Raw genomic sequence first — 26,450 nt, forward strand, 5'->3', positions numbered from 1 at the left:
AAAATGTAGTTTAGTGGGAGAGTAAAGTAGCAGGAAAAGGAAATACTCAACATTGTACTTGGTTACAGGACTTGAGTAGATGTACTTAGTTACATTCAGAGTACTTTTTTAAAATGCACTAATTCAGTCAAACTATTGTTTTTATTTTCATTAGGCTGTTGAATAATGTTGCTGATCGATGGAAATAAAAACAATCGTCAGTTTTTTTGCTGCATTTTTTATCCCCCGCTCATCTGATCACATCCACGCACACACACACACACGCACACACCGCACACACCGAGCGGCAGGTGTCAGCAGAACACACCCTTCAGCGCAGGTATGCAGGTCTGTGCTCCTCCGCCCTGTGGACTGCGCCTCGCTCGGGCTGTGCAGCTGGAGCTGTGAGGGCTCAGTATTACGGCTCAAGTCCTCTTGGTGACGCTCTGCTGACATCACTCTGATATTCCCCGCTCAGCTCTCCCGCAGCAGACGCGCGGAGCTCCGCCGACTCTCGCACACTCAGTCCGTCCGCACTTTGTTTCCATTTCGCTCCTCTCGCCGTGGCCAAGACGCACCACCACACCAGCAGCCGCGGGCTACCTGTGCGCACTGCGGCCGGCCCACACGGGGAGGAGTGTCTCTTCCTGTCATTAACAGACTGAGAGGAAGGGAAAGACAGAAACTAAACACGGTCCAGGGGGACGGACACGCAGAGACAGTGGGGGATAAGAGAAACCGCAACTTGGCTGATTTCCACCCAGGCGGTCTGAACTGAACTCCCAAGTTTCTCGGCCGATCGGAGAAGGAATAACTGGGAGCGCGGCTGCCCCTCACAGCGCTGTTGTGGATATTTACGTCCACCTTGTCTCCTGTTTAGAAGAATGGCGAGAGATTACGCAGCACGCTGTCCGGTCTCTCCGGTGAGAAACACTTGGCTGGTGGCGGCAGCGATCCTCCTCGCAGCTCAAGGTAAGAATACAAGCAGCCGAGCTGTGTTGTAAGTGAAGCCCTCTCGGTTCTCCTCCACTTCCAGCGCCGTGCGCCCGGAGTGCGGGCAGCCCTGTGCACTTCCAGCCGCGCCTCCCCGCTCCCTCCTGCATGCTTCACTGTCACGTCTTGTGTGTCCGCCCTGGCTGCTGTCGGGCGGACTGTGAGACCTGAACTAAAAGTTTATTGTCGAAGCACAATGCCAAATGTGTGCGTGCGGTGTCGCTACGCCATGGCACTGCGAGGTGTGGCTCTCCTGGTTTGTGGTTTTTGTCCTAATTCCTCGCAGCTTCAGACGGCAGGTGACTGTTGAGGAAACCTAATCCCCTCTGAGCCTCTACAAACCCTCCCAACACGGCTGACCTGTAATCTGTGTTTACCTGTTGGAAAGTGTCTGAGGGGAATGGGGCGCAATCACAGGTCTGATTACTAACCATTAGAATAATGGCACAGATTGGTCCCCGTTGTGCGGAGCAACAGGGTGTTGATGGGAAGCACGGTCTCTGCAGGAATGGAGACGTGCTCGGCCGCTGCTCTTCAGTTGAGAGGTGGTGATGAATATCCATAACAATAATCTTATAATAACATACACACCACAACTGTAGAAGTGTGAGATTTATGACAAGTTTATAGAGCCTGATCAGTGGAAACATGCATTTTAAAAATATTTTTTTTTGTATTTTTAATTTTTTATACACAAACTATTCCTTTAAAGACAGCTGATATTAAAAGACTGTGCTTAGACAAGCTGATTTTAAAGGGGGCTCTGTGGTCCAGTGGTTATCCCCCCTTAAAAATCAGCTTCTTGGTTCGAACCTGGCAGCCGGTTGGTTGGTTGGTTGGTTGGAGCCTCTCTGTGTGGAGCTCCTGTGTTCTCCCTGAATCCGTGTGGGTTCTCTGCCTGGTTCCTCCCACAGTCCAACGATATGCCGGTTAGGTTAACTTGTGGCTCTGAATTGCACGTAGGGGTCAATGTCAGCGTGCACGGTTGCCCTGTGATGAACTGGCAACCTGTCCAGGGTGCACCTCGCCTCTCGGCCAATGACAGCTGGGATTGGCTCCAGCGCCGCAGCCCTGCAAAGGATGAAATAGATGGATGGTTAACAAAACACGATCACTGAGGACAGCAAAGACAAGATGGGACTACTTTTAACATGAATTAATAAACATAAACTATAAATAAACAACATAACAAACACTCGAAAAAATGACACTTTAAAAAATAGTTGATTCTTGCTTGTAAAATGTCAAAATATCTGCTGACAGAAGAAGTGAAAATGTAAAAAAACATCCCTGTATCTCACTAAAACTTTACTTTCAAGGTTATTGTGTCTTATATAAAAAGTCCAATTTGTAAGAAAGTTGATTTTTGAGTCTCATTCTTAACTCGTCAAATATTAACCCTCTGGGATGGCCGCTGACCTGACATACGATCCCAGTGCGTCCGTATTTGATGAGTTGAGATTGAGGCTCAAAAATCAACTTTTTTACAAATTGGACCTGTCATGAGACATTTTGACTGGAAATTAGTCAAATCCGCTCAGAAAGACTTTGAATTTCTGCAGTGAATAAAGTATGGATGGAGCAAAAAGAAAATAATAGTCAAATCTAGCTCATGCTGTTTTGACAGTGTGCAGTGATACAGACGTATCTGTGGTAAGCACACTGATAATTTGACCCTGCTCATACGAGTTCAGCTCAACTGTGAACTTACTGTCAAGTGATGCAAGCACAATGCAAGACAATGTGTGAATGTAACAGCGAAACCTTAAGAGATAAAAAATACCCAAATTTATGCCAGTTCACTTATTTTGAGCGACACAGAGAGCACACTGTGCTCAACATCCCTGTTGCAGCTCCTCGGGCCGTCGCTATAAAGTTAAAAAAGACTATAACGAACACTTCTGATGCTAAGTTATCCTAGATGCCCCGCATAACATTTCTCAAAACTCACTAATGGAGACACTTACTTGGAATATTGGGGAAATATTACACCATAAATACAAAGGAAGTATCAATAAACTTGGTGGTGATTGCCATAGCAACAATTTATGCGGCTATAAGAACATTACAGTGATAGATTCAGAGATAACCGTAACCACAAGCTATAATAACCTCACTGAAATGCACCGCTGAGTAACGCAGACATGCTCTAACTCCCAGCAGAAACAATTGCCACAGTTTTTTTTTCCTTCTTCTTCTCCCCAACTGGGACCAGCTACAAAATTCATAACAGCAGGCAGTCAGGCTACAGCGATCGGCATAAGAATCTGTGAACCCACTCTGTCAGCACGAATCTGTCAGCCTGTTGTTTTCACCTGGGTGTAACTAGTATCATCTGTCAGAGCTGTCCCCAAATGGTCACCGAGGAAAAAGAAGATGGGTCATTATGGAGCCGGAGAGACGCGTCGCCTCGTGCGTCGACGTGCCTTCGGAGACGTGCCTGCGCGATCAAAGCGAATGGGAGGGCGAGTTATTTCAAGGCCGTGAGCCACGGGGTTAGCACTCTGCATATCCCCGTAGCATCTGTTGCTTAATGGGTGACAGTGGGAATCTTGATTTTTGACTTGAGTGTACATGGCAGGAGGAAGATTTAAACTTGATTGGAATTTGCTTTGTAATGACGTCCTTTATCTGTGCGCATAATTGGAGAGATGTAAGCCGCAAGAACAGGGAAGCCCCAGTGTAATGGCGCAGAAATGAGGACTGTGGTGCTGGAGACCTCAGTGCTGTAAGCCACGCAGCACAGGTTGGTGCGAGGATGACAGATACTCAGCTGAGACTCTGCTACATCAGGCCAGCACTGTTAAAAAGCTGTCAGATTGTCACGACAGTATCCCCACAGGTTATGAATTAATTTGAACGTGCAACAACACAACTGTCTCCTCGCAGGAAAAAAACCCCCCTGCACACTCGCATTTCAGCTACTTAGGCGGTGAGTTACCGATACTGAATGCACAAGTAGATGCTCGATTCACCGAGATTGTCCTGACGTATTGTGCAAACAGTTCGAGTTTGTGTGTGCAGCTTGATGATCTGTGTGTTTTGCACGCTGCCGAAAATAAACAAGAACTGTGAAAAAGGGGTCAACGGCAGTGGTGAAACTTTAACCGTGATGTCGAAAGAGCCGCGTTAACCTTCACTGAAACAGGCGAAATAGAGTTGAGAGCATATCATTCCACAGCAATGATAATTAAGTCACTTCAGGTGTGCCCCCCCCTCCCCGAGCTCGTCTCTTTGGGCCCGATCCTGCACCGAAATGTCAATGATGATGAGTCCCCTCGACGGCTCGGTGGAGACGAAGGGCTGATTAGCTTATCACTTGGAGAGCAGGCGGCCGATGATTATCGCCCTCAGAGCAGCGCGGCCTGATTATCGAGAGCTCTTATTAATGACTCATCATCAGCCTCGCATTGCACCATGTTGCTGTTTACATATTTGTGTAGCCAGTGCTGCAGCTCCGGTATGGATCTGTGCTGGGTTTCTTCCATCTGGGAGCCAGAGCAGTCAATCACCGACCTGCCTCACTACCTTTAAGCCTAAAATCGGCCAACTGCTTTCAGTCCCGGACTTGTGGGTTTGCAGGGCAAAAAAGACAAATTTCATGTTAATTGAATATCCACTGGTGTAGCATCTGCTGCATTTTAAATTAAAAAAATCATGAGAAACATCGAGGTTGACTGCTGTAATTTTTGAAAGCATACGCAGCTTCAAAACGAGCGACTTCAAGGCATTCATCTGTGAGCCGCCCAGTTGTGTGCTTTTGGCCTGTGGGGCAGGAGCACAATAATTTGAATTTTTTGTCTTTGCAGGATGCTTTAGTTGATTAATTATTAGAACAAGCCCTGAGGCTGAAAATCTCCTGTTATTTCAAAAGCAAAGGGCAGTTTGAATAAAAATGTCTGTAATTTTCTCAATTTAATGAACAGATTTTTCTCACTTTGCATAAATCCTGCTTTAACCCCGCACAGGCTCCTGACCGCGGGGTAGAAAATGATTTAAAGTCTCCACCATCTTTAAAAACCGGCCTGTTGTGCAGAGGTCCCGGTTCCATTGTGGCTGATGGCAGATAGGCTAAATGTCAAGGAGTATGTCAAGTGATCTCGTGTGTGTGTGTGTGTGTGTGGAGAGGGTTGAGTGAGCGGTTGTCATTGTTGCCTTGAGAGTTGATCATAGGTATCATCATCAGGGTTGAAATGTCAATGACCGTGTTAGCCAGCTGGTGCTTCACAAGCGTCTATTTGTAGGGGCTTAATGATATGTTTTAGCATAGAAAGCTTTTATTTTTTGGGTTGTGGGCTTGTTGATAATAAGAGACTTTGTATACTGTATTTAAAAGACATTAAACCAGTAATTTGTACGATATGGCCAGAATTTTTTAAATGAACTGACATTATCAATCTAATTAGAGAAACAACAGTGCTGACAGTGCTGTCAAAGACATCTGAGTACTGTGTTGCAGAGATATCTACTGAAGTTACCCAGCCAGCCTCAGCCCATCATGTCTAATAATACCACTTTGTACAAGTTTCTCTCTTTTACTGAACAAAGATGAGCTTAATTGCCTCGTTAACTCCTTGTTAAACAGTCCCGCTGCATGCCTCTCCTCATCCCCAAAGTCATAGTCCTGGTCAGAGCCTCTGTAAATCGCCTCCATACTGCACCCCTATTGTCAAAGTGACCACCGTCGCTCTTGGACGCTGCGTTCAGTCCTGGTCTGGTGTCCAGCTGTGTTCAATCTCACGTCAGGCTCCCAAATCCAATGAATCTGGGCGCCGTCACCCGTAGCGACTCCCCCCGGTGATCCGAGGTCCCGGTCCAGACAAACTCTCGGGCCACTGGCTAACTGAGCCATGAGCTAAATAGCTAACGGCTAGCTGGTACAGAGCAGCAGCTGTCAGTTACGCTGTAGATCCCCTCGCCAACATGGTTTTGGAACTACCTTCTGGCAATATTTCACTAATTACACCTTTAAATTTAGAGTGCTATAAAAACAAAAAACAAAATTGCAAAAACATCAGAAAAAGCGATGCTGAAGAGGTACAATGAGGCGTCCATGCAGAATGTGATCATGAAATGATGAGCCTCTTAATTTGAGACCCAGTGTATTTTATAAAAACAAGCCGCTGTCATGTGGACGGCCAGAAATTAGCCGTTTTCGGGTCCCGACCCGCAGTGCAAGGCTTGTTGGCCCCACACTCATATGTTGATGGCTCCTCCTGCTGAGGCATGGGGTGATAATCATCCCCTCGAGAGCAGACCGCTGATGCTCACTGAGAGCGTATTAATGACTCACACCAACTCAAACTGCACAGTAATGCCGGGGGCTGTTAGTGTTTAGGCCGATTTGTTTGTCATTGTCTGGGCTGTCATGTGCGGTGGAGACTCTCACCCAGAAAAGCACAATATCAAGTCCTGCTGCGGTGAGGAGGGAGCGTCTTCCTCCTCAGCCCTGTTCACTTATTAACTGACAGATTTGAACATGGTGTTGCATCACATACTGTATGCTGTGATTTGTTTGTCTGCATTAATGTTTAAATTGGTCTCCTTTTTTAATTTTGGCTCGCGGGTCTTTCTTATTGATCGAGGATTAAAATGTTAATGATTTCCCACCATAGTTGTGGGCTGCTGAAGGATGGACTGCTGACTTTGTGTTGCAGGCTCTTGCATAATGCTGTTTACTTGTTTTGTACAGTTGGAGAATTGTTGATGCTTTTCTTTTCATTGCAGGGCTCACAGCCTGAGTTAGACACTGGTGCAGTCGGTCACTCAGAGATTGGGAACAGGTTGTCATGGATTCGGCTTTTGTGGAGGAGACAATTTCACATCCCTTTGTTGTGTGATGTGTGTATGTCTTTGTGTGGACCTTTAAAAAAAAAAAAGAAGAGGCTAGTAATTAGGTGGGAGAGGTTTGGACTCTGGGTTGCTGTCAGAAGCTCCATCAGTCGGGCTCGCAGAGACTCCAGGAGGCAGGTTTTTATTCATCACTCTGTCTGCCAAGAGCCAGCAAGAATGTGCCTCCACTTGGTCAGCGTTTTTTCCCCCCTTTTTTTAATTCCACTTCTGAGGAAACCAGTTACTAAGCAAATTCCAGATCACATTTCTAGAAATAAACCGTATCATGGCTAACACCTTGGCATTCCTTAGTGATTCCTCAGCAAACAGGTGTCCGTGAGAAGAGGGATTACGGAGCGTAGCAACAGGAACGGGGCCATGAATCACAATGGAGCCGGTCCAAGGATGGCCAGGTTTCTGCTTTCAGCTTTCACCTCGTCGTCAATGCTTTCTCAGATCAATCACAAGCGAACACACGAGCTTTTCCCGCCTTCCGCACACACACATGATCAATGTGGCCACCCTGCCAAGTTTGACTTTTACAGCCATGCAACTTAGAGCCAGCCTTTCATACCCGGCTCAGTCTTTCATTTTCCTGTTCTTTTATTCACCCATTCTTTCTCCGTCAGTCTTATTCTGTCGCCCTCTCTTTCGCTCTCATTCTTTTGCTCACGACCCTATTTTCAGCCGGCCTGGCAGGCTGCCGCTCCGTGGCGGCTCCCAAGCGAGGGACCCTTTGTTGAAACAGCTTTTGGTGGAATTAAAAAGGGTGCCAGCACACTCTCTCTCCCCCCCTACGCCTCCCCTCTCTCTTTCCTCCCTCCGTCCACTCCGCTGCCTCTCAGTTCATTCTCAGCCTCATTGTTTAGAAAGAGAGGGAGCTAGAGGGGGTAAGGAGAGGGAGAGGGGGGTGAAAATGTGTGAAAATGTTTAGACAAGCTCTCCTACTCTGTCTCCAGTCTGTCCCGAGCTCGCCTCGTCCACGCCGTCCATCCTACCCTTCTGTTCAGTCACTGTTTCTTCTCCAGATATAGTCTGCTGTGACAAAATGGAAATTGCTTTCACCGTCTGTATGGGAGTACAGCCGTGGATCAGGCTGTGACGTGACTTTTGTGACATTTCCTCTTGTACCCATGTGGGCAATTAATGACCACACTAATACAGTTCGCTTCGCTTACGGAGCCTTTAGCCGGGGATATTTCCTACGGAGGGAACTCAAGGAAAACTATACTGCAAGTACCAAAACTCGATCATGTTGGCAATAATGAAACTTTTCACTACAGCAGAGCTAATGGCGGTGAAAATCACATAGGGTGCCAGGTGCAAAGATAATAGAGCATGATGATATGCAAGACGGGGGTGTCGCAATTTTGGCTCTAAATCCAAAATCGATTTTAGATCATCCAAATCAAAGGGAGTGTTTGCGATAGAAAAACCCCTTCAAAGACGACACAGCTAGCTCACCGGTAGCCTGCAGCTGTGCTTTCTCTTATGTGCAAGAAGACAATCAACCGACTGGTACAAAATGACTCTGAGGGTGTCGGAGATGTTTCAGAGATCCTTAATTGATTCCCTTGAGGAGAGGGCTTACTCGTGGGGAAGAACTGAATTGAACTAATTATGCTGCCCTTATTGATTTGCTTGGGAAGATGGTTTACCGGGGGACGGATTGGAGAAACTTTATTTTTGGCGAAGGGTACCATGAATGTTTGACGCCGCCAAGTCAGTGTTGAAAAATACCCCCAAGAACTTAAAAATGTAAATGACAGCTGTCGGTGCATTAAACCATTGATCGATCTTTAAATCCAGATTCGAGACTAGCCATCTAGCAAAGCCGTCATAGCCGCCATTTTTAAATAAATGGCCTTACTGTCAAGAAGCAGTCACCACTCCTGGTTTCAGTCTGTGTTCAACTGGACTGCGTTGTCCAAAACTCAAAACTGAATATGATCAGCTTCACAAGAGGAAGTAGGATTTGATTATATATTTGATTGCATTAAACAGTGAACATTTGAAGCACCGTGCTGTCAAAAGTTGATCTGTAGTGGCATTTGTGTAACCACCCCGTAAATATCCTCATTAACAGCTTCCGTCATCATTTGTGTGACTATCAGCCAGGTTCAGATAGTGAAAAGTGAAAGCCTTTCCTTGCTCCTGGTGGATGTACAGGTCACAGAAGCCAGCAAGATAAAAATAAAGTTAATTTCCTGCCCTGTATCAAGTGCTAGTACTAGAAAGGCCAAGCCATTGTCAATTGTCTTCAAAATGTGCCTGCATTGCTATTCCCAGACCCATTTTCCCCAGAAGCCTTTCGTAGCAGATTTTCTTTGCCGTTATTTATCTTCATCTCAAACTTTTCACCATCCAGCCAGTTGAGAAACATAGCGGCCTTTTTTTTTGACCCCCGCAGAACTACTTGGCTTTTTGTGTTCGACCACAAATTACAAACCATCTCTACCTTATCTGAATTTCATAACCCAACACAAAGCAACAAAGCACGGAGAAACGAAACGTCTTTTTTTCTGGAGTGAATAAAGAAACTCAACACCTCACCGAAGTAATGCAAATGGAATTGGGAAAGAATGGAGAGAGCATCGATTTATCTCTGCTCCCCCGTCCATAAATAACCGTCCTGCTCTGTGCAGCCTGGAGACTGTTAGCAACAGGTTGTGGAGGTCAGCAGCTCGCCAGCCAACGGAGAGAGAGAGAGTCTCCGTCTGTATTGATGAAATGTTAAAATGAAACAGGGCCAAAGACAGGATTTGAGTGCAGCTAACAGTCTGGCTCTCCTCTCACCTCTCTGAGCGTCCTTGGCTGCTTCAATATCATCTTCTAAATTGACTGCATCGCCTCTCGGTGCACGTACGTGTGCATGCGTGTGTCGATAGCGATCGTCTTGATCGACTGCGTCCGCTCTGACAGTGTTGTTTCTCATTTGCATAACGCAAGCTAACAGCTCCCCTCCTTACTCTGTTCACAAGCGACTACTGTTCACACAGCAGCACACTTGAATGCGAGTCACGCGCACATTAAGAGAGAATACCGGCGTCATTTAGAGTTACAGCCCATTTACTACCGCCTCTGTCTCGTGTCGCTGTCCCCAATCATTCTGAAATGCTTGCCATGTGTAATTAGATCATGTTTTTTTTTTTTGTTGTCATATTCTGATATACAGGCACCGTGCTTATTTCAAACCTGACTTGAAATGATTGCTGTCCTGGCAAACGGAGCAGCCGCGTGTAAAGAAGACATAGATGTGTGAATTAAGTTTATCAGGTTGCTTGTTTGTCAGGGATTGTTTCCTGGCTGAATACCACGTCTTCCTGCGGGTGTCATGTGACTGACAGGAAACAGACTGTTGGGAAAAGCTTGTCGACATTTTATATTAACAATAAGACATGGGTTCCTGTCTGCCTTTAGTCAAAGACATTGATGTATGTTCTGGTCCAGAGGCGAAGGACTGACATGAGAAACACGAGACCCAATTCACAAGAATATAAAACAGAGGGAAATTTGACACAACCAGCTGAGACATTCGTCACAACCCTTAATTTTCATGTGATACTTTAGTCATAAACTGAAAGGGGAAAGGGGAACTGATTTTACGCAACAAAGTCTGTTCTTGGCTGCTATTATAATCCCCCACCTGAAGCTCCAGCTGTCTAAACTGTCAGCATTGGCGTTGCATTCTGGGTGATGTAGGCGCCTGGTTTTGACAAGGAAGAAGAATGTGTACAATAGTACGGATATCTCTGGTTCTTTGGCATCCATTTGCATACATGTGACTTAAGTTGCTTCATCTCAAGCAAGGTCTATGTCATATTTCTTGGCCAAGTTTAGTCCCCAGTTGCCATTTTTTTTATATTTTATGTTTAATACTTGAACTGAAAACATAAAATTAATAGAGAGTCTTTAACTTCCAAGTCCAAGTCAGGTCTCAAGTCATTTATTCTCTGTGAAGTCGAGTTGCAAGTCATCAAAATAGTGACTCTAGCTGACTGGGGGAAAAAAAAATCATCTTTGGCTGTGGAGTTGGAGAGAAGTGAGCTTACCAGACCTCATCACTGATCAGGGATTGGAGCTGCGTTGTTGGTGTTGAAGCCGTCAGGTTTTTGACAAGGAGGAAGAATACGTTGAATAAAAAGGAGGATATCTCTGGCATCCTTTCTCGTCTGTGTTTGGACTGCATCGTGATTTTGATAGTGTGATAGGAATGGCATGCAAAACCTGTTCTTCTACCTACCAGCGCCAGTGTTTCCCACACATAGACTTTACTTGGGTATAATGAAGGCGCCCAAGGACATTTGGCAGCAGAAATTGTGTCATTTGAAATTGTTTTAGCCATCCGAGGGAACAATGCCATCGGTGATCAACTAACCAGTGAACATGCTCTGCTCTCTCTGCTCATTCCCTCTGCTGACAATCACACATGCTCTGCAGAGGGAGGGAGGGAGAGATATTCCCTGGTATTACATCCCTCTTGATTTAATGCAGGCCTACTTAGGCTGTTGTTTCATAAAAGCTTGTAAGTGTACCTGGTTGGTGCATTGTCATTCAGTACATTGCCACGCTGGTTGCAATTGTTTCCAGAGGCTGCATCATCAACGACAAGCCTCCTCCGCACGCACTGCACCTGGAATTACATGTGAAAGAAATCCACAATGTGAGGTGGTTGCATACAAACAGAAACCAAAAGAGGCGAGGCCAGTGTGTGTGCAGTAAGGTGGACGATTAACACAACACTATGTCGCAACACAGTTAATCTGCTGATTACTTTAGTGGTTCACTGATTGTTTAGTCTAGGGATCATCAACCTTTTTGAGACTGAGAGCCACCTCAAGGAGCGAGAGAGTAACATGCAGGGCAACTTGTTTTATAAACTGCCCAAGTAAACTATATGTGTTGGAAACATTTAATAGGTTGCATGTATGAGAAGACAGTCTAGGTTAAAGGTGCCTTGCGGGTGACTCATATGCTCAAGCACTGTGTTGGCGAAACTTCAGTCTATAAAAAGTCAAAAATGAAACGCTCATCACAATTTCCGAGAGCCGAAAGTGACGTCTTCATATTGCTTCTTTTGTTGAACCAACAATCTGCAAGCCAAAGACTGTTTATTTCCTGTCACGAATGACAAAAAGTCCTTAATAGATTATCATAATAGATTTTTCTTTTGCTGCCCAAATAGCTGCATCTCTACTGGCTGTAAGAGATCAGCTGACGTGCACCAGGGTTGTTGTTTAGCTGCTCAGGTGTTCGAGTTGATTGAGTCTTTCAAACTAAAAGCCAAATTACGTGTTAGAAACTGTGGTGTTCTGCTCTCCACACATATCTCTTACCACACATGGGAGTATTTCACACGTCTGGTGACTCACTGTGACTCTGGCCTAGTTTACCCACAGTTTACCTTTAAGTGAGCGCTCAGCCACACAGCGAACAAACACAGATGCACAGACAGGTTGCCCCCCCGCCTCCCTCCCTCCGCCTCTTCCTGGCGGTCGCTGTTAAACCTGATTAATTGCTTCCGTATCCCGCACTAATTCAGCTGTTGATTGAGAGATTCGGCGTGACAGCTGCAGCGCGACGCTTTGTCTTTCTCCCTTTTCTGCGTTATCTTGACACCTCGCTGCCCCGGCACTCTCCTGAAAAAACCCCCGCTCTCTTACCTCACGACCTTCCTGTTTCTAATCTGAAGCTGGGGGTCAACACTCTCTTCAGACAATTCACGGAGTGGGTTTTTCTCTCGTGAATACAAAATCGAGTTTTTTCCCTGACACAAAAGGTTGATGTTCTCTTGACATGAAACTATTCAGTATTCCAGACATTCGGTCTTTTGGCAGCTGTCGATGGACGTTTTCATTTGCATGATAGAATTACAGGATTCTTTCAAAAGCAGGATTTTCAATTTTCTTTCTTTAATAGTATATCATTGCCAAATGACTTGAGATATTGCCTGGTGCTTTTCTATAGGCCCCGTGGGCTTTATTCTCGCAGCTCATTTCATTATTTCTCTTCCCTGCTGCTCTTGATGCGTACTCATATCCATCAGTCAGCCAGGAGGATCTTTGGCTGGCTCTTCTTTCTTTTTTATAAGAGGGGATCCGGTCCAAGGCCTCCTCAATTAGACCAAAATGAAAGTGCAAAACAGATTAGCGGAGGCTCCTGCTTGTAGATAGCCAACGCCGAACATCTGTCACCCTTGAAACTGCTGTGTGTCATTGTCGGCGTCGTGAGGTTCAGGTCGGCCCGTCAGATGTCTGCGCACAAATGTTACCAAAACAAAAGTCTTGTTTATGGTGCGATTTGAAATGATTCATACTCTTGGAATGAGCCTCAGCAGCGTAATCATTAGTAATATTGCAATAATAAACTGGGAGAATGGGAGTAGAGCATTATACGTCTCTGGTGTGTGTGTGTGTGTGTGTGTGTGTGTGTGTGTGTGTGTGTGTGTGTGTGAGTGTGAGAGAGAGATCTCATGACAAGCTCCCTCTGTTAGCTGCAGCCACAAAGCCGTGGTGGACTGTGTGAAGGGTGAGTATGTGAGCTATTGTGACAGGCAGAAAACACACACACACACACACATACACACACACACACACACACACACACACACACATACACACGCCAAATCTAAACCAAACCATCTTTTCCTCCCATATCTTTGACATCTATTCCCTATAAAGCTTCTCCTCTCTTCTCTTCTGTCTTGCACACTGAAATATTGGAGAATGGGATGAAAGCCAAGTGGCACGGGGGATTAAGTAGCTCACATGCCCGAGAAATCGTTAATGACATGACGTTCTCTTCAGTGGCTCAAAAATTCATTTGCAGATGACAACTGTCATGCCACCAGACTTGTGAACTGCAGCTGCACTCCTGCTCCACCCTTGGGAGGAAATGTTTGAAAAGATTAAATTTTACAGGCTCCTCTATTCTGAGATGACAAAGGCTGTCGCCACCTGAATGTTTTCTCCTCCATGATCAAGGACTTCATCTACTTTACTGGTGGAGAAACAGAAAAAAACAGAACAGAAACAGAGGTAACAGAGTAACGGGAAAAAAAAGGGCTTAAGCCGAAGAACACTGTGTCAAACAGAAGCTGGCTGACAAATAATATTACCTCGTGTTGGAGACAATGGAGGACGCCGTCTCTGTCCAACAAAAGGAGCAACTGTGTTATTATGAGCTCGGCAATTATGGCAATAATCTGCTAATCTGCTTGCCACATTGAAATTAAGATATGCATCCATCCATTTTCTAAACCGCTTATTGGCTGCAGGGGCTGGAGGCTCTCCCAGCATGCACCTGTGAGAGGAAGTTCACACCCTGAACAGGTCCAGAGGGGGAAACCCTGCGTCTGTCAAATGACTCAAAATTGGGATATGAAATGTAAAGTAGAAAGAGCATCAGTATTTCAAAGTGCTGGGTTATTGCTGTTTACCTGATGTATTTTTTAAACACACTTTAGTCAAAGTATATTCTGCCGCACATTTCAAAACAAGGGTTAAACTTGAGTGCTCATTAAAGGAGCTCTGTGGAGCTTCTTCTGGAGTAAACAAGAAAGCGTCTCTGAGGTCTAACAAACACGCTGAATTAATTTCTGTCCTCGTCAAACATTTGTATTAAGCTTATTTAAAGAATTTAGAGTGTTTATTGTTTGCATCCACGTTTGCTAGCTTTCAGGCTTCGTCTTCACTGTCTTTGCAAACGCCTCGTCACGCTTTTTTATACGTCTGTGCATCCTCGTTCAAAAAACAAGGACCCAAACACGTTGCTTCACAGCACGACCAGTCTCCACAGGGTAACTTTTTCAAAATAAGGGACAGCTAAAGCCACAATGAGCTGTAAAGTTTGGATTAGCACACTTACAGAAATCAAAATAAGGGAAATTAGGCATTATATGTAAAAATTTAAATGCATAATAACAACTCGACCTTTGTTATGTATGTTGTTGATGTATTTATAGACCTTTGTGTCATTTCCCCTTTTCCTCGTCTAGCCGCTATAACTTCCTGGCAACATGTGAAACACCAGATATTACGTAAGAGAGTGACAAAGAAAGTTCAGGAGCTTGCTAACTAACCACTTTATTCTTTACTTATTGTTTGTGCTGCTCACTTGTTATGTAGCACGATTATTCGGTTCTGTTTAACAGTAAAGACAAAGAATCCCATGATCCCACGCTACATCATCAAACTCTTTCTTTATTGTCGAGAGCCTCTGAGCGACAGTAATTACACACTGTGTTGAATTTAGTCTATTGTCTCTTTTATAATGTAAAATCTGAGTTTGAATTTTATTTGTCAACCGTATGTCAAGTATAAGAAGCTGTTGTTCCAGCTTACATTAACATTTAAATTAAAGTATGTGTTTACCACAGACATATCATTTGAACTTGGTTAAAATCTTGAACAAGGTCTTTTTCTATCTTATGATCTGCTTATTGTGACGGTGAGGTGTCACAGGTTTCATTATCTGCAAAACTATTCAAGCCAAAAGCTGTAAAAATGTTGCATTACTGTGTCTCCTGTTGTCATTAATACCACAGCATACACTGTAATTGTAAGACGACCCCTGAGTCCGTGGCTAAGAAGGTGAATCTCACTGAGCCGGCAGCTCACCCCCTCCTCCCCCTGGTGTTTGTGCTTACCTCAAAAAACTCCATTAACTAAAGAGTTAGAACTGGAAAATAGAAAATGACTTATGTGCCTGGGCCTCTGACCCATCCGCCCCCTCATCCCAGAGTCTATTTCCAGGCGTTGGGTTTTTTCGAAATGTGAGGATGATTTCTTAATCCCCGGGGATGCATCTGGGGGATGGAAGTGAAATGTTTCAACTGTACCCACCCAGGGAGCGTCCTGATGGGTGGCAGACTGACTGCCCGGTTTCCTGGCTGGACAGAGAGAAAAGGGGCGCTAATGAGATGTGCGCTGCTCTTTCATGTGTGTCCTCTCCTCTTCCCTGCACGCCATTTCTCTTGACTCCGTGGGTGTCTAAGCTACACGCGTCTAGGTTTCTGACTGCCAATGTACAAAGCGACCGAGCCCGAACCGAGAAGTTAAATAGGTTCGGAATTAAATCAGGCATTTTGCGGTATGAAAGGCTGTGTGAAGGGGAACGTGTTAATGAGCTGGTTGGGAACATCACTCGTCCCTCGCAGTCGTCAACAGCGTGAAACTGTGGCCGAAGGGACGGAGGATGGAGCGAGCGGAGAGCGAGAGAGGGTTGGTCGTCACAGAGCTGAAAGCTGAAGCTGTGTGTAGATAAACAAAATCAGCAAACGGCCAAAAATAATCGATTGATGACTCCAGCAGTCGAATGAATCACCACATGTCTCTCCAAATGTTTCCTGTCACAGAAATCCACCATTTCAAACAAACCTGTGTTAAAGTTGATGTTACAAGATAGATTTAGTTAAGTTGATAATGAGATGTCTCATCTGATAGTAAAATCTCATTAAAGTTAATGTGTAGATTAAAAAATCCTCGTGGACTGAGGCCCCATTAAATAATGAGATTAAAGCACCAAACTGGTTGTTGTGCATGTTTTATGGACTTTGTAAAGCTCGCCATGCATTTTTAAATTGATTTCACATCTTCCAGGCAGCCATTATTTTTTATTCTTTTTTATCACAGTGAAAAAAATCAATGTGGAGATACTTGAAACTGGCCGGAGTGAACGTTCAGTCATTATTTTAGCAGTTGCAGTAGTAAGAAGGTACTGCTCAGAAAGAGTTCCCTTGTTTTTGAGTTTAACAAAGCACATTTCTGATGGTTGGTTGCCAAACGGGAAACCTTTTCAGTGTAGGAAACTACAAAAAGTCAGAATTATCATTTTCACAGCATCTGTGTTTGCTTGTTTCCTGTCCTCTGGGTTTGATTTGTGTTTTTTGTTGACAACAGAGCGTGTGTGTCCGATGCTTCCTGCAGCCAACTCAAGGATGGGGGAAGCTTTCCTGGGGTTAATTATCTCATGCAAGTTTCATGTCTCTGCACGGTCTCTTCCAGGCCAAACTGACATGAACGAAAAAGAATGACTGCAAATAAGATACTCATAGAATGATTTAGAAAACAGTTGGTAATTTAATCGACAAAAGTTTGCTTAACCAGAAGTACAGCCTTTTTAAATGCACGTATGTTTTCTTAGTCTTGAGTTGTTTGATTGGTTGGAAATCCATCAGGCACCATGGGAGATGTGGTTTACACAGGATTGTGTATTGTGGCTCGAATCTAGAGCTGCAACGATTAGTCAATTAATCAGTTAGTGTAACCGATTGATTGTTACAGTCATAATTTTACCAAAAAACGTCAGATTTTGCTGGTTCCACCATTTTAAATGTGAGGATGGAGAATGTTTGGATTTGGACTGTTGGTTGGACAAAAGAAGCAATTTGAAGAAATCTAGGGAATTGTGAGAATAGTCAGTGGCTAAGTTGCATTCTGGGTAATGTAAGGAGGAGGTTTTGAAAAGCTGGTCTGGCATTGTACTGCTATAACACTGTTGGACTGGAAGATGGATAGTTTAAAAACAGCAGAACCAGAGATATCACCTTTTATTTATCCACACATTTTTCTTCCTTTTCAAAACCTGGCGCCTACATTTCCCACAATGCATCTTAATTTTCTTTTTTGCAATTTATCATATTACATGCAGCTTCCTCTGGAGCCCCAAAACACTTTATACTACCTTATTCACGTATGCAGTAGTTCTCCCAAAGACCTGTAAGCACACTGTGATGTGTGGTTGCACTAATACAATATCACAAATGGTATTTACCACATTAAACTATACTTACCACACAGGAAATGATTATTTTTAAAATAATGATTGCTATTGTGAAAATAAAATGGGATTTTCGAGTAGTCGTGCAAAACTTCCGCACAGCAAACATTAGCATTTTAGAAAATTGAGTCAAACAGCGATAAACTGCTGCCACGATGGATTTCAGTGTTATTTCTGAAAATTAAAAATGCATTGGATTTAAAGTTTCCAGCTGATTGTCTGTCCGGTCGAACTGCCTCGCACAGAAGGCAATCATAGCGACGAGATTATCATTGCTCCATTACAACTCACTTGGTTTGAGATGATAGTGAGCATTATGTAATTGCTTGTAAGAACCAAAACGCGCCGAGCATGATGGGTTAAATGCCAATTAGCACGCTGCGTGCGGGTCTGGAGGCAGCCAGGCGGTGCTACCATTTGCTCGCTGTAACCTGAAGCAGTTCAGAGCTCTGGGTCCACTCAGTGTTTGACTTGACAGGACTGGCTGAACTGTCATCCTGTTACTGCTATTCCTGTTTTTTTTCTCTCTATTTTAGTGGATGCTGAGGTTAGCGCGCCGTGACAACTCACACTCTCTGTCGAGTGTCAGCGCACTGGCCTCTTTCTTCCTGAAAACGACGAGGGCGAGTGAGCGAGGACGGGAGGATTTGAATGTGCTGAACAGAGGAGCGTGAGGGTCCCAACCTTCCCTCCACCCTGCCCTCTCCTCCTCGCCTTCTCCTCGCTCTCCCCCGCTTTCGCCCTCATGTTTTATTCCCAGAGTGCGACCGGCGGTGCGTTTAGGGCGGCCGATCGAAGGCGGTCATACGTGTGCATTTTCCCTTCACACACACTCCCCTGCACACATTGTACATGCAATGTGTACATGCACAGACACATCGATGATCCCTGTGCTGTCCGTTCAGCACACTGACTCTACTCCACACACGTGAAGTAATTGCTGTACACACACACAAACACACACACACACACACTCACACTCTCAGCCTGGTGGAACCACTCAATGGCGGCCCCCTGACAGCTATCCAGTCGCAGTCTCCTCTTGCAGAAAACAGATAAAAGCTGTTTTTTAAAGTCTTTTCCCATGTCATCTCTCTCAACTGTCTTCTTTTCCCCTTGGCAGTGAGGGTTTGTGGGTGTTGGCAGGATGTATGTGTGTGTGTGTGTCTTGCTATATGTGTTGGCATACATGCCGGGGATCCTTATGTAATGTTTATGCGGATCTGTGGATGATGGAGTGTGACAGAGCAGCTGAATCATCGTCTGTGTACCTGTTAAAAGTCGTGAGCTGCAGCAGTGACACGACTGAATGCTTAACAACGTGTATTTATACGTAGCCTGCCACATTTTGGGAGGCTAACCCAGAGGTTAGCATTTCCCTTTATCCCTCGACGAAAAGCCCGTGGGATTTGAAGATATGTGGCAAACACAATTTTATGATTCTTAACACGTTTTGTTCAGCAAGATAATCTTCACAAATAAACACCACTTTTATGATTTTTGAAGCGTAGATGAAATCGGCAGAGGTAAAAAGCTACATGTTAGGCTGTTAACGAACTACGTACAAGAACTTACGACTTGTGAGTAGATGAGTTTCTTGTGTTTGGTGTGTTGATGTTTAATGTCCCCAACAACCTCTGTAGTTTCATTTATCTTTTTAACACAAGTTCACATGTGGAGTATCTAAAATAAAATGTGAAAATCTCTTAAGCTTCTGTTAACCACAGACTTAATTTCAGGCATTTACCAGAAGGCTCACTGACTTTGAGATGAGGGAACTGGAAATGCACAATACTAACTTATTTCTGGGTTTCAGGACTCATTCCTGCAGCACTCTATTAGAGCAAGTACAAGAGTCTGCTGAGTTCAGAAACTTACATCACTTCACTGGAATGCAGCCTGTAAAACCGGGAAAAGACAACGCACATGCTTCTGAGATGAGTTAAAGTATCATATCACGATAATAATGTAATATAACTACATTGCCCAGCCCTAGATCAGACTGTGGCTCCCTGGCGGTGCAGTGATTTTATGATGCGACTGTGACGTCACCAGTTTCACTCCGACCTTTATCCCGCTCTTCGTGCTGTGTTCTCCCAAATAAAAGTATAAAATGACATTAAAAAACATGACTGGCAGCTTTGCACCCACAGCTGTCTTGGTGTTCGGCGAAAGGATGAATGACATGGATTCCTCCTCCTCTTCCTCCTCTTCGTCTCATATGTCTGCTTGGCTAGTTAGCTGATTGGCACGACTTCCACCAGTAGAAGGATTATTGTCACACAGATGTGAACCCTCCTGCTCCTCCTGTCATGTGCTTAGTGTAACACACAGGAGGAGAAAGGCCGTCATTTTCTAATTTAGCACCACAGACGGATTAATTATGAGCTTTAATCAGTCTGTTATCACCAACATAATACAGACAAGTGTAGACACTGTGCCATCCGGACACACACACACACACGGAAGTGATGGCTGCTGACATTTGTCGCCACAGATCGCTAATTAAATGAGATGTGATCGTACGTGTCAGCTTTCTAATTTTTGGCATCCAAATTGTTTGACCTCCAGGAGACTGTCAGGACATGCTCAGCCGATCGTGACACAAACCGGACAGGCGTCACAAAATTTAATAGATCAACATGATTCAATCCTCCATCTGTTTCATGTGACGCGCGCACCGAGGAAGAAGGAGTCGCTACGCTCGCCTCCAAGCGGCACTAAACAGGTCGGCGGATATGAAAAGAGGTAACGCTGAGAATGGCATTCGCATTGAGAATTAATTAGCCCGGTGCCGTATTTGGAACGAGGCAGGACAAAGAGGAAGAATTAAGCAAGAATGGGACCGACGGCAGCTGGTAAATAATCCAATAAATGATTGTGTGTTATGAAAAAGCTCGCACCAGCAGTGAGATTAAAGGCAGAGCTACAAGTCACTTCTGATTAATGAGAAGTGAGATTAATCAAGTCTGTCTCCTCGACACACACGGGAACAGATGTTAACACGTGGACACACACACACTCACACACGCGTGCATGCATAACCACACACAAACACACACTCCCAGTCAGTCAGTCCATACAGTAGTTTTAATTATTTACAGTACGCAGGCGACTCCTCGTCTACATGTGGGCTTGTATGTTTGTATACAGGATGCATGTTTCTTGTGAAAGTGGGTCATCAGGAGGAAAATCTGTTCACCGCCTGAGATTTGAAATGTTTCTTGTTTGGCTTCACGTCGCTGTTTTGCATCCAGGTGTTAGTCCCCAAGTCCAACCTGGGTTGCTGTTTTCCTTCAGTGTGTTGTGCAGGTTCTTGTGCATGTTAAAGATCCACGCCAACATGAGATCCTCTCTCCCACAGAAAACACTGCTCCTGAAACGCCTCGTCAGCAGTCCCGCCTTTAATTCGGTGACTTCTTGACATCACTATACACTCATTTGCATAATTTATGCCTGTATTCATGGTAGAGGTGAAGCTAACTGGAAGTCTAAAACATAGTGAGCAGTGCTGGCTCAGGCGTATGTGAGCTGACCAATCAGAGCAGACTGGGTATTTGGGAGGTGGAGCCTTAAAGAGACAGGAGCGTTTTGAAATCATGTCAGTATTTTCAAGCTGAATGTCGATACACGATATATATATTCTGGTATTTGTGGATTTTAGATGTCATGAGCACCTTTATAAACCAGACTGTGTTTGCAAACTTACATCTGCAAAACATTTACATGAGAATTTACATTATATAAATAGAAGGGCTGCACGTTTCCCTTTTTTTGCAACACAGGCCACAAAACAGAAGCACGAGTATAAGAGTAGTTTGAGACAATTTCCATCAGTGTTTTAAATATCTTTACATATTAATTAATATTATGTACATAGCACGAACAGAGACAGAGAGAGAGAGAGACTATTCTTGTCACAAACAGTAAGTCTCGTCTATGAAACATCTGTTTAGCAGTAAAGTGTGATTCACCTTGCACGCAAACAAGAACACAAACCCTCACCTGAAACAAACAAGCGGCTCTGTTTCACACACACACGCAGCACAACTCTGTATCTCACGGTTGCTAACACTATAATATCATTCATGGCACTGACAGATTTCTGCGTAACAGGTGTAACGTATAGGTCACACTATGGACTAATTAACAGGCTGATTTAAACACAGCAGTGGTGCTGTGTCTCCCTTAATGTTGCAGAAGTACTTGTTAATGAGTGAGGCGGAGCTGCTGGGAAGAGTGTGAGAGAGGTAACACATAATATCATGAGAAACAATACTGTGTCAAACTATATCGAGTTTGAAAACAAATCAATACAAAAAACTCTCTATGCCACCCAGCCCAATATTGTATTATATGCTCTTACAAAACATTAATGGTCACCACTCTGTAGTCTTACCCAGTCTGACTGGCTACATGTCATGAATAATAGCCGATCAATACTGAGGGCTGCTGTGCTTGCAATAAAATCACAATTTTATGATCTGTTTCTATAATGACAATCATGCCCGGTTTCCAAGTTGCGACGGTGAAAATGCCTGGCCAACAGGAATCCACCTAATGGAGGTGGAAGTTGCCGCTTGTTTTGTCGTCTGTCTTGTCTTGTCACCGCAACTCTGAATCAAGATTTAGATAATTATTACTTTGAGAAGTAGCAGCGTCGGTAACAATACTTCAAAATGTGATGGTTGAATCACACATTCAGATTGTGTTGTGTGTTTTGATCTGTGTGGCTCACGAATCAGCCTCGTTCTGTTAGAGTTAATTGGAGGAAGCAGGGTTGTGTGTCGTGTTGTCTCTGCCGCTCGATTGAAAAAGCTCTAACATGAAATATCAGAAATAGGTGTCACATTTAGCCTCGCAGCTGCACCGCCTTTTGCCTCAGTGTGTGTGTGTGCACGCATTTGTGGTTTCACGCTCGTGTGTCTGTCCTTGATTTCACCGTTTGCTTAATTTAGTTTGTCCGTCTGTCCTTGATTTGACCACAGATCAGTCTGCTTGTGCATCTAGTCTCAGATGCTGCAGGCCCGTTGTGTGTCTGTCTGTGTGTGTGTGTGTGTTGTGTGTTGTTGACTGCCAGCTGCAGTGGTCTGATCTCGGATCAATGCAGGTTAGCACAGTAGCTGCCTTCACACATTCCATTACCATATATGGGAACCAGAGCACGACGCAAATTACCGCCAGGCCGCGGGCTTGTTTTGTGTAATCACTCTCTCCTCCTCCTATAAACTCTTCCCTCACTCCCTCCCTGACTCGCCCTCTCCTCTCCTTGTCATTTTTGTCATTTCATTTCCTCTTTTCTTTCCTTTTGACTCATCCTGGCTGCTTTTTTCTCCTTTATATGCCGTTCATCACCTCTGTCCTCCCCTTCCTGTCACTCCTCTCCTCTTCTGTCTCACCTTAACTCCCCATCCTCTGCTCCCCCTCTATTTATTATTCCTCTTCTCTTCTTCTCTTCTTTCTCTTCTCTTCTCTTTCTACTTGGCATGCACCTCTTTCCCCCTATCCTTCTCTTTGTTATTCTTCTCCCTTCCTCTCACCTTTCCTCCTCATCATCACCCTCCTCTCCTTCATTTGCCATTCATCACCCCTCTGCTCCCCTCTTTCCCGGTATTCTCCTCCTGTTTGCCAATCATCTTCCCTCCCCTGTCTGTCTCTCATCTCACATGGCAATTCATATCCTCTCATCTCCTCTCCGCTTTTGACTCCTCCACTTCCTCTTCTTCCACTCAATCAGTTCACCACTTCAGGTTTCCCCAAAGGTCTCACTTGAACTTCCCCTCATATTTCACTCCACCTGTCTCCTTCTGAACCTTTGCAGACACTTTCCTTTTCTCCAAAATCTCCCGGATCAAACACAGAAGCCTGTCTTTTGCAGTAAATATCAAAAGAAACTTTGTTGGTGACAGTCTGGGTTGAAGGTGAAGACAAATGTTTACTTTTCTAGTCCCCTTTTTAGCTGAGTAAGTGATGTGTGTTGGTGGCAAGGTGGCACTGTTAAAGCGTCAGCTGACCAGATGTTCTTGTTTTGAATTATTGATTTTGTAATTCACTTATCTGGTCTGTTCAAAAGCTGAGCCTTTTAGGCCTTTGCGTCATGGAAAGTGCTCTTCTCTCTTCGAACAAAGCTCAACTAACTACACAAAATGTAATAACTTAAGTGCAACTGGAGCATCAATAAACCCACTGAAACTGAACATGTCTTAAAAAACCAGGACACATTCTTTAGGCTCAAAAGCCACAAACAAGGCTGGAGCTTAACATCTCCTGAACAATGTTTAGTGCTTCGAACATGATCTCTCACTTGGCTTACCAGCTTCTGTCGCCGCAAACAAGGCTTAAAAATATCCAGTGGTTTCATGCTTACAAACGTTCAAGCAGCGGTTTCACTCAGCTGTCACGCCACCGATCCCCTGCACCTCCTCGCCTCAAAATCAGCTCATAACCATGAAATGTGAATATGATATCACTCATATTGCACCTCTAGAAATGTTGATATGACGTTAACACATATGTTACGATAGCCACGATACACCTGCACTAACCTTTTTGTCGTGTGTTGTAGTCACCTGGCGAATGTGGGTTTGATATTCCCTCTTTTTTGGCTCTGTTTTGGTCACCACCACCTACTCAGGGACATTTCTGGCTCTTACGCTGCGAAATGTCTTTATAATGAGAACAAATGATTGCTGAGAGTGAATTTAATCTGTAAAATTGACAAAACAATAAGCTGAAAGGGGCCAAAACACTGAGTAGAGCTGAGGATTTGAAGACTTTGATGCATTGCCAATATAAAAATATTGATTAGCTTTAAAAACCCCATGAAATGCCAGCGTTCTTACTGTGTTTTGATTCCTATTCAAACAGAGTGATGGACACACAAAGGCTTATATTTGTAGGTACAACCCTCCCCAGATCTCTTCAAACTGTTTTCTTTCTCAGTTTGTGAACATTTACCTTGTTCTTTAATTTACCAGGTGTTCGTCACGTATTAAACGCCCACCAGTTTATACACAAAGAGACTCACGCCACTTTGTTTGTTACCCTGCAGAGGTTCGGCTGCCATTGATCGGTGGCATTGTTGATATTCAGCACCACACCAGCAGCCTCGATATAGTCGCTGTAGCTTATTGGAGGTGGGGGTGGGTGGGGGCGGGGAACGGGGGTGAGAATGACCCGGGCCGAGAGACGAAACGGAAAAATGAGAGCGATATAAATGGAGGCAGAATGCTTCGCCCGCTCTGCTGTAAGAAAGGCTTAGTGGGAATGATTATCGGTGAAAGCTAAATTGGCAATCTGCCCTTTCTTGTCTTTCGACGGCTCCGGTTTTCATGCCCAATCCTCTTTCTCCTATCGCCTCTCTCTGTCTCTTCCTCTCTAACTGTCTCAATCCACCTCTCTATAACCGTCTCTGCCTCCCTTGTTCCTTCTCCTCTCTTTGATCCTGTTTTTTTTCTCTATCTTTCTCTTTTTCCTCTTTCAATTTCATCTATTGCTTTCGTTCTCTGCTCGACCTCGCTTCTCTTCCTCTATGGCTCTATTGCCTTTTCTCTCAGTGTGTCCACACAAAGCTCCGTTTTGGTGCTTTTTTCCACATCAAAAACACCACTTTTCAAAGATGGTCTTCATAGGCCTGACCTTAATATTTCGAAACTTCAACTGTTGCCATAGTAATCTGCTACCAAATACGCATTCAAATGCTTTTTTAATTATTTTTTTTTTTTAAATAGTAAAGAGAAGTTTTGGCAGCTGCACTCAAAAAGAGGCAAAAGGCTGATAAAGAGCATTAAACGGAGCTCAGCTATGGCGTTAATTAGTCTCCAAATAAACACATAAAAATCAGGCACGTGTGAATGATACGAGGGAACATTTGCGCTTCGAGTGTTTAGTTTCTAGCACGGGTCAAGATCCAAAAGCAACGTTTTTCGATCATTTCCAGAACTTGAAAGCATCCTTCATTCGACCCCTTCTCCCGGCTGTCTGCACACATACTCCACACTTTGTCGTACAGGCTCTGAGACCCAGGCTGCTATAAACCTGATGATGACTCCTCCAGAGCCACAGAAGTCTCTCTTTACAACCTTTTTTATTAATTGTACAACTCTTTTCTCAGGTGGAGCAGCACTGTTCGCGACAAATAAATTGACGTTCATGTATATTATCGGCACAGTGATCCTTCAAATACAGAACAGGGGAGCAACAAAGATATTTATATTTTCTAGTTTTCCTGACATTTAGGCGTCTTAGTTTACTTGCTCTCCTGCTGTGCTCCCAGTTGGTAACGTCCTCCATAAATCTCCAGACAGGTGTTGGGATCTGTGTGGGGGTACCTGGCAGCTCAGAGGCAGAGGTGAGCACCCTGCACTCTGCGGTTAAAAAATGGATGAAATAGTTCCCAAGAAGAAGAAATGTGCTTTGCTGCTTCATCTCAAGAACGCTTCAAATTTTGGCCAAAGACGACCACTTCCACTCAAGGTTGCGCTGATTAGATTTTGGTGGTCAAAGGTCACTCTGAGCTCAGGGCGTCCCTTTCTCATGAACACCTGTCTTCAAATTTGGCACAGCATCCAATCAGTAAGAGTATAAACTGATTAGAGTTTGTTGGTCAAAGGTCACTGTGATCTTACAAAACACATTTTGTTTGTTACACACAAATACATAAATCACACAGATGTCTCGGAGGATAAAATAATACAGTTATGACATTTCATATCCAAGAGATCAAAGGTCAACTTCCCTGCGACATCACGACGTTCTGCAGAAATCATTCTGGTCATTATTCAACACCTTAACTCAGAAACAGCAGCTGGACTGGTGCGTGGAGGCGTACAAGCCCTGAGGTGGTAATTTTAGTTTATTTTACTGTG

The 26,450-nt window shown here is 44.3% G+C and overlaps 1 protein-coding gene across 2 annotated transcripts in view; it reads left to right on the plus strand.

Moving 5' to 3' along the window:
* The first annotated feature begins 204 nt into the window (after positions 1–204).
* pvrl2l (PVR cell adhesion molecule related 2 like) overlaps positions 205–26,450 on the plus strand; it is a 313,692-nt gene continuing 287,446 nt past the window's right edge. Inside the window, exon 1 of one of the 2 annotated variants that reach the window (XM_084380365.1) lies at positions 205–951. In XM_084380365.1, coding sequence (XP_084236491.1) covers positions 864–951 — 88 coding nt within the window. In that variant the 5' untranslated portion in view covers positions 205–863. The remainder of the gene's footprint in view (positions 952–26,450) is intronic. The other variant, XM_084380366.1, reaches the window with a different exon arrangement.

The sequence above is a fragment of the Pagrus pagrus genome, assembly GCF_965226575.1.
Source record: "Pagrus pagrus genome assembly, chromosome: 17".
NCBI classification, from domain to species: Eukaryota; Metazoa; Chordata; class Actinopteri; order Spariformes; family Sparidae; genus Pagrus; species Pagrus pagrus.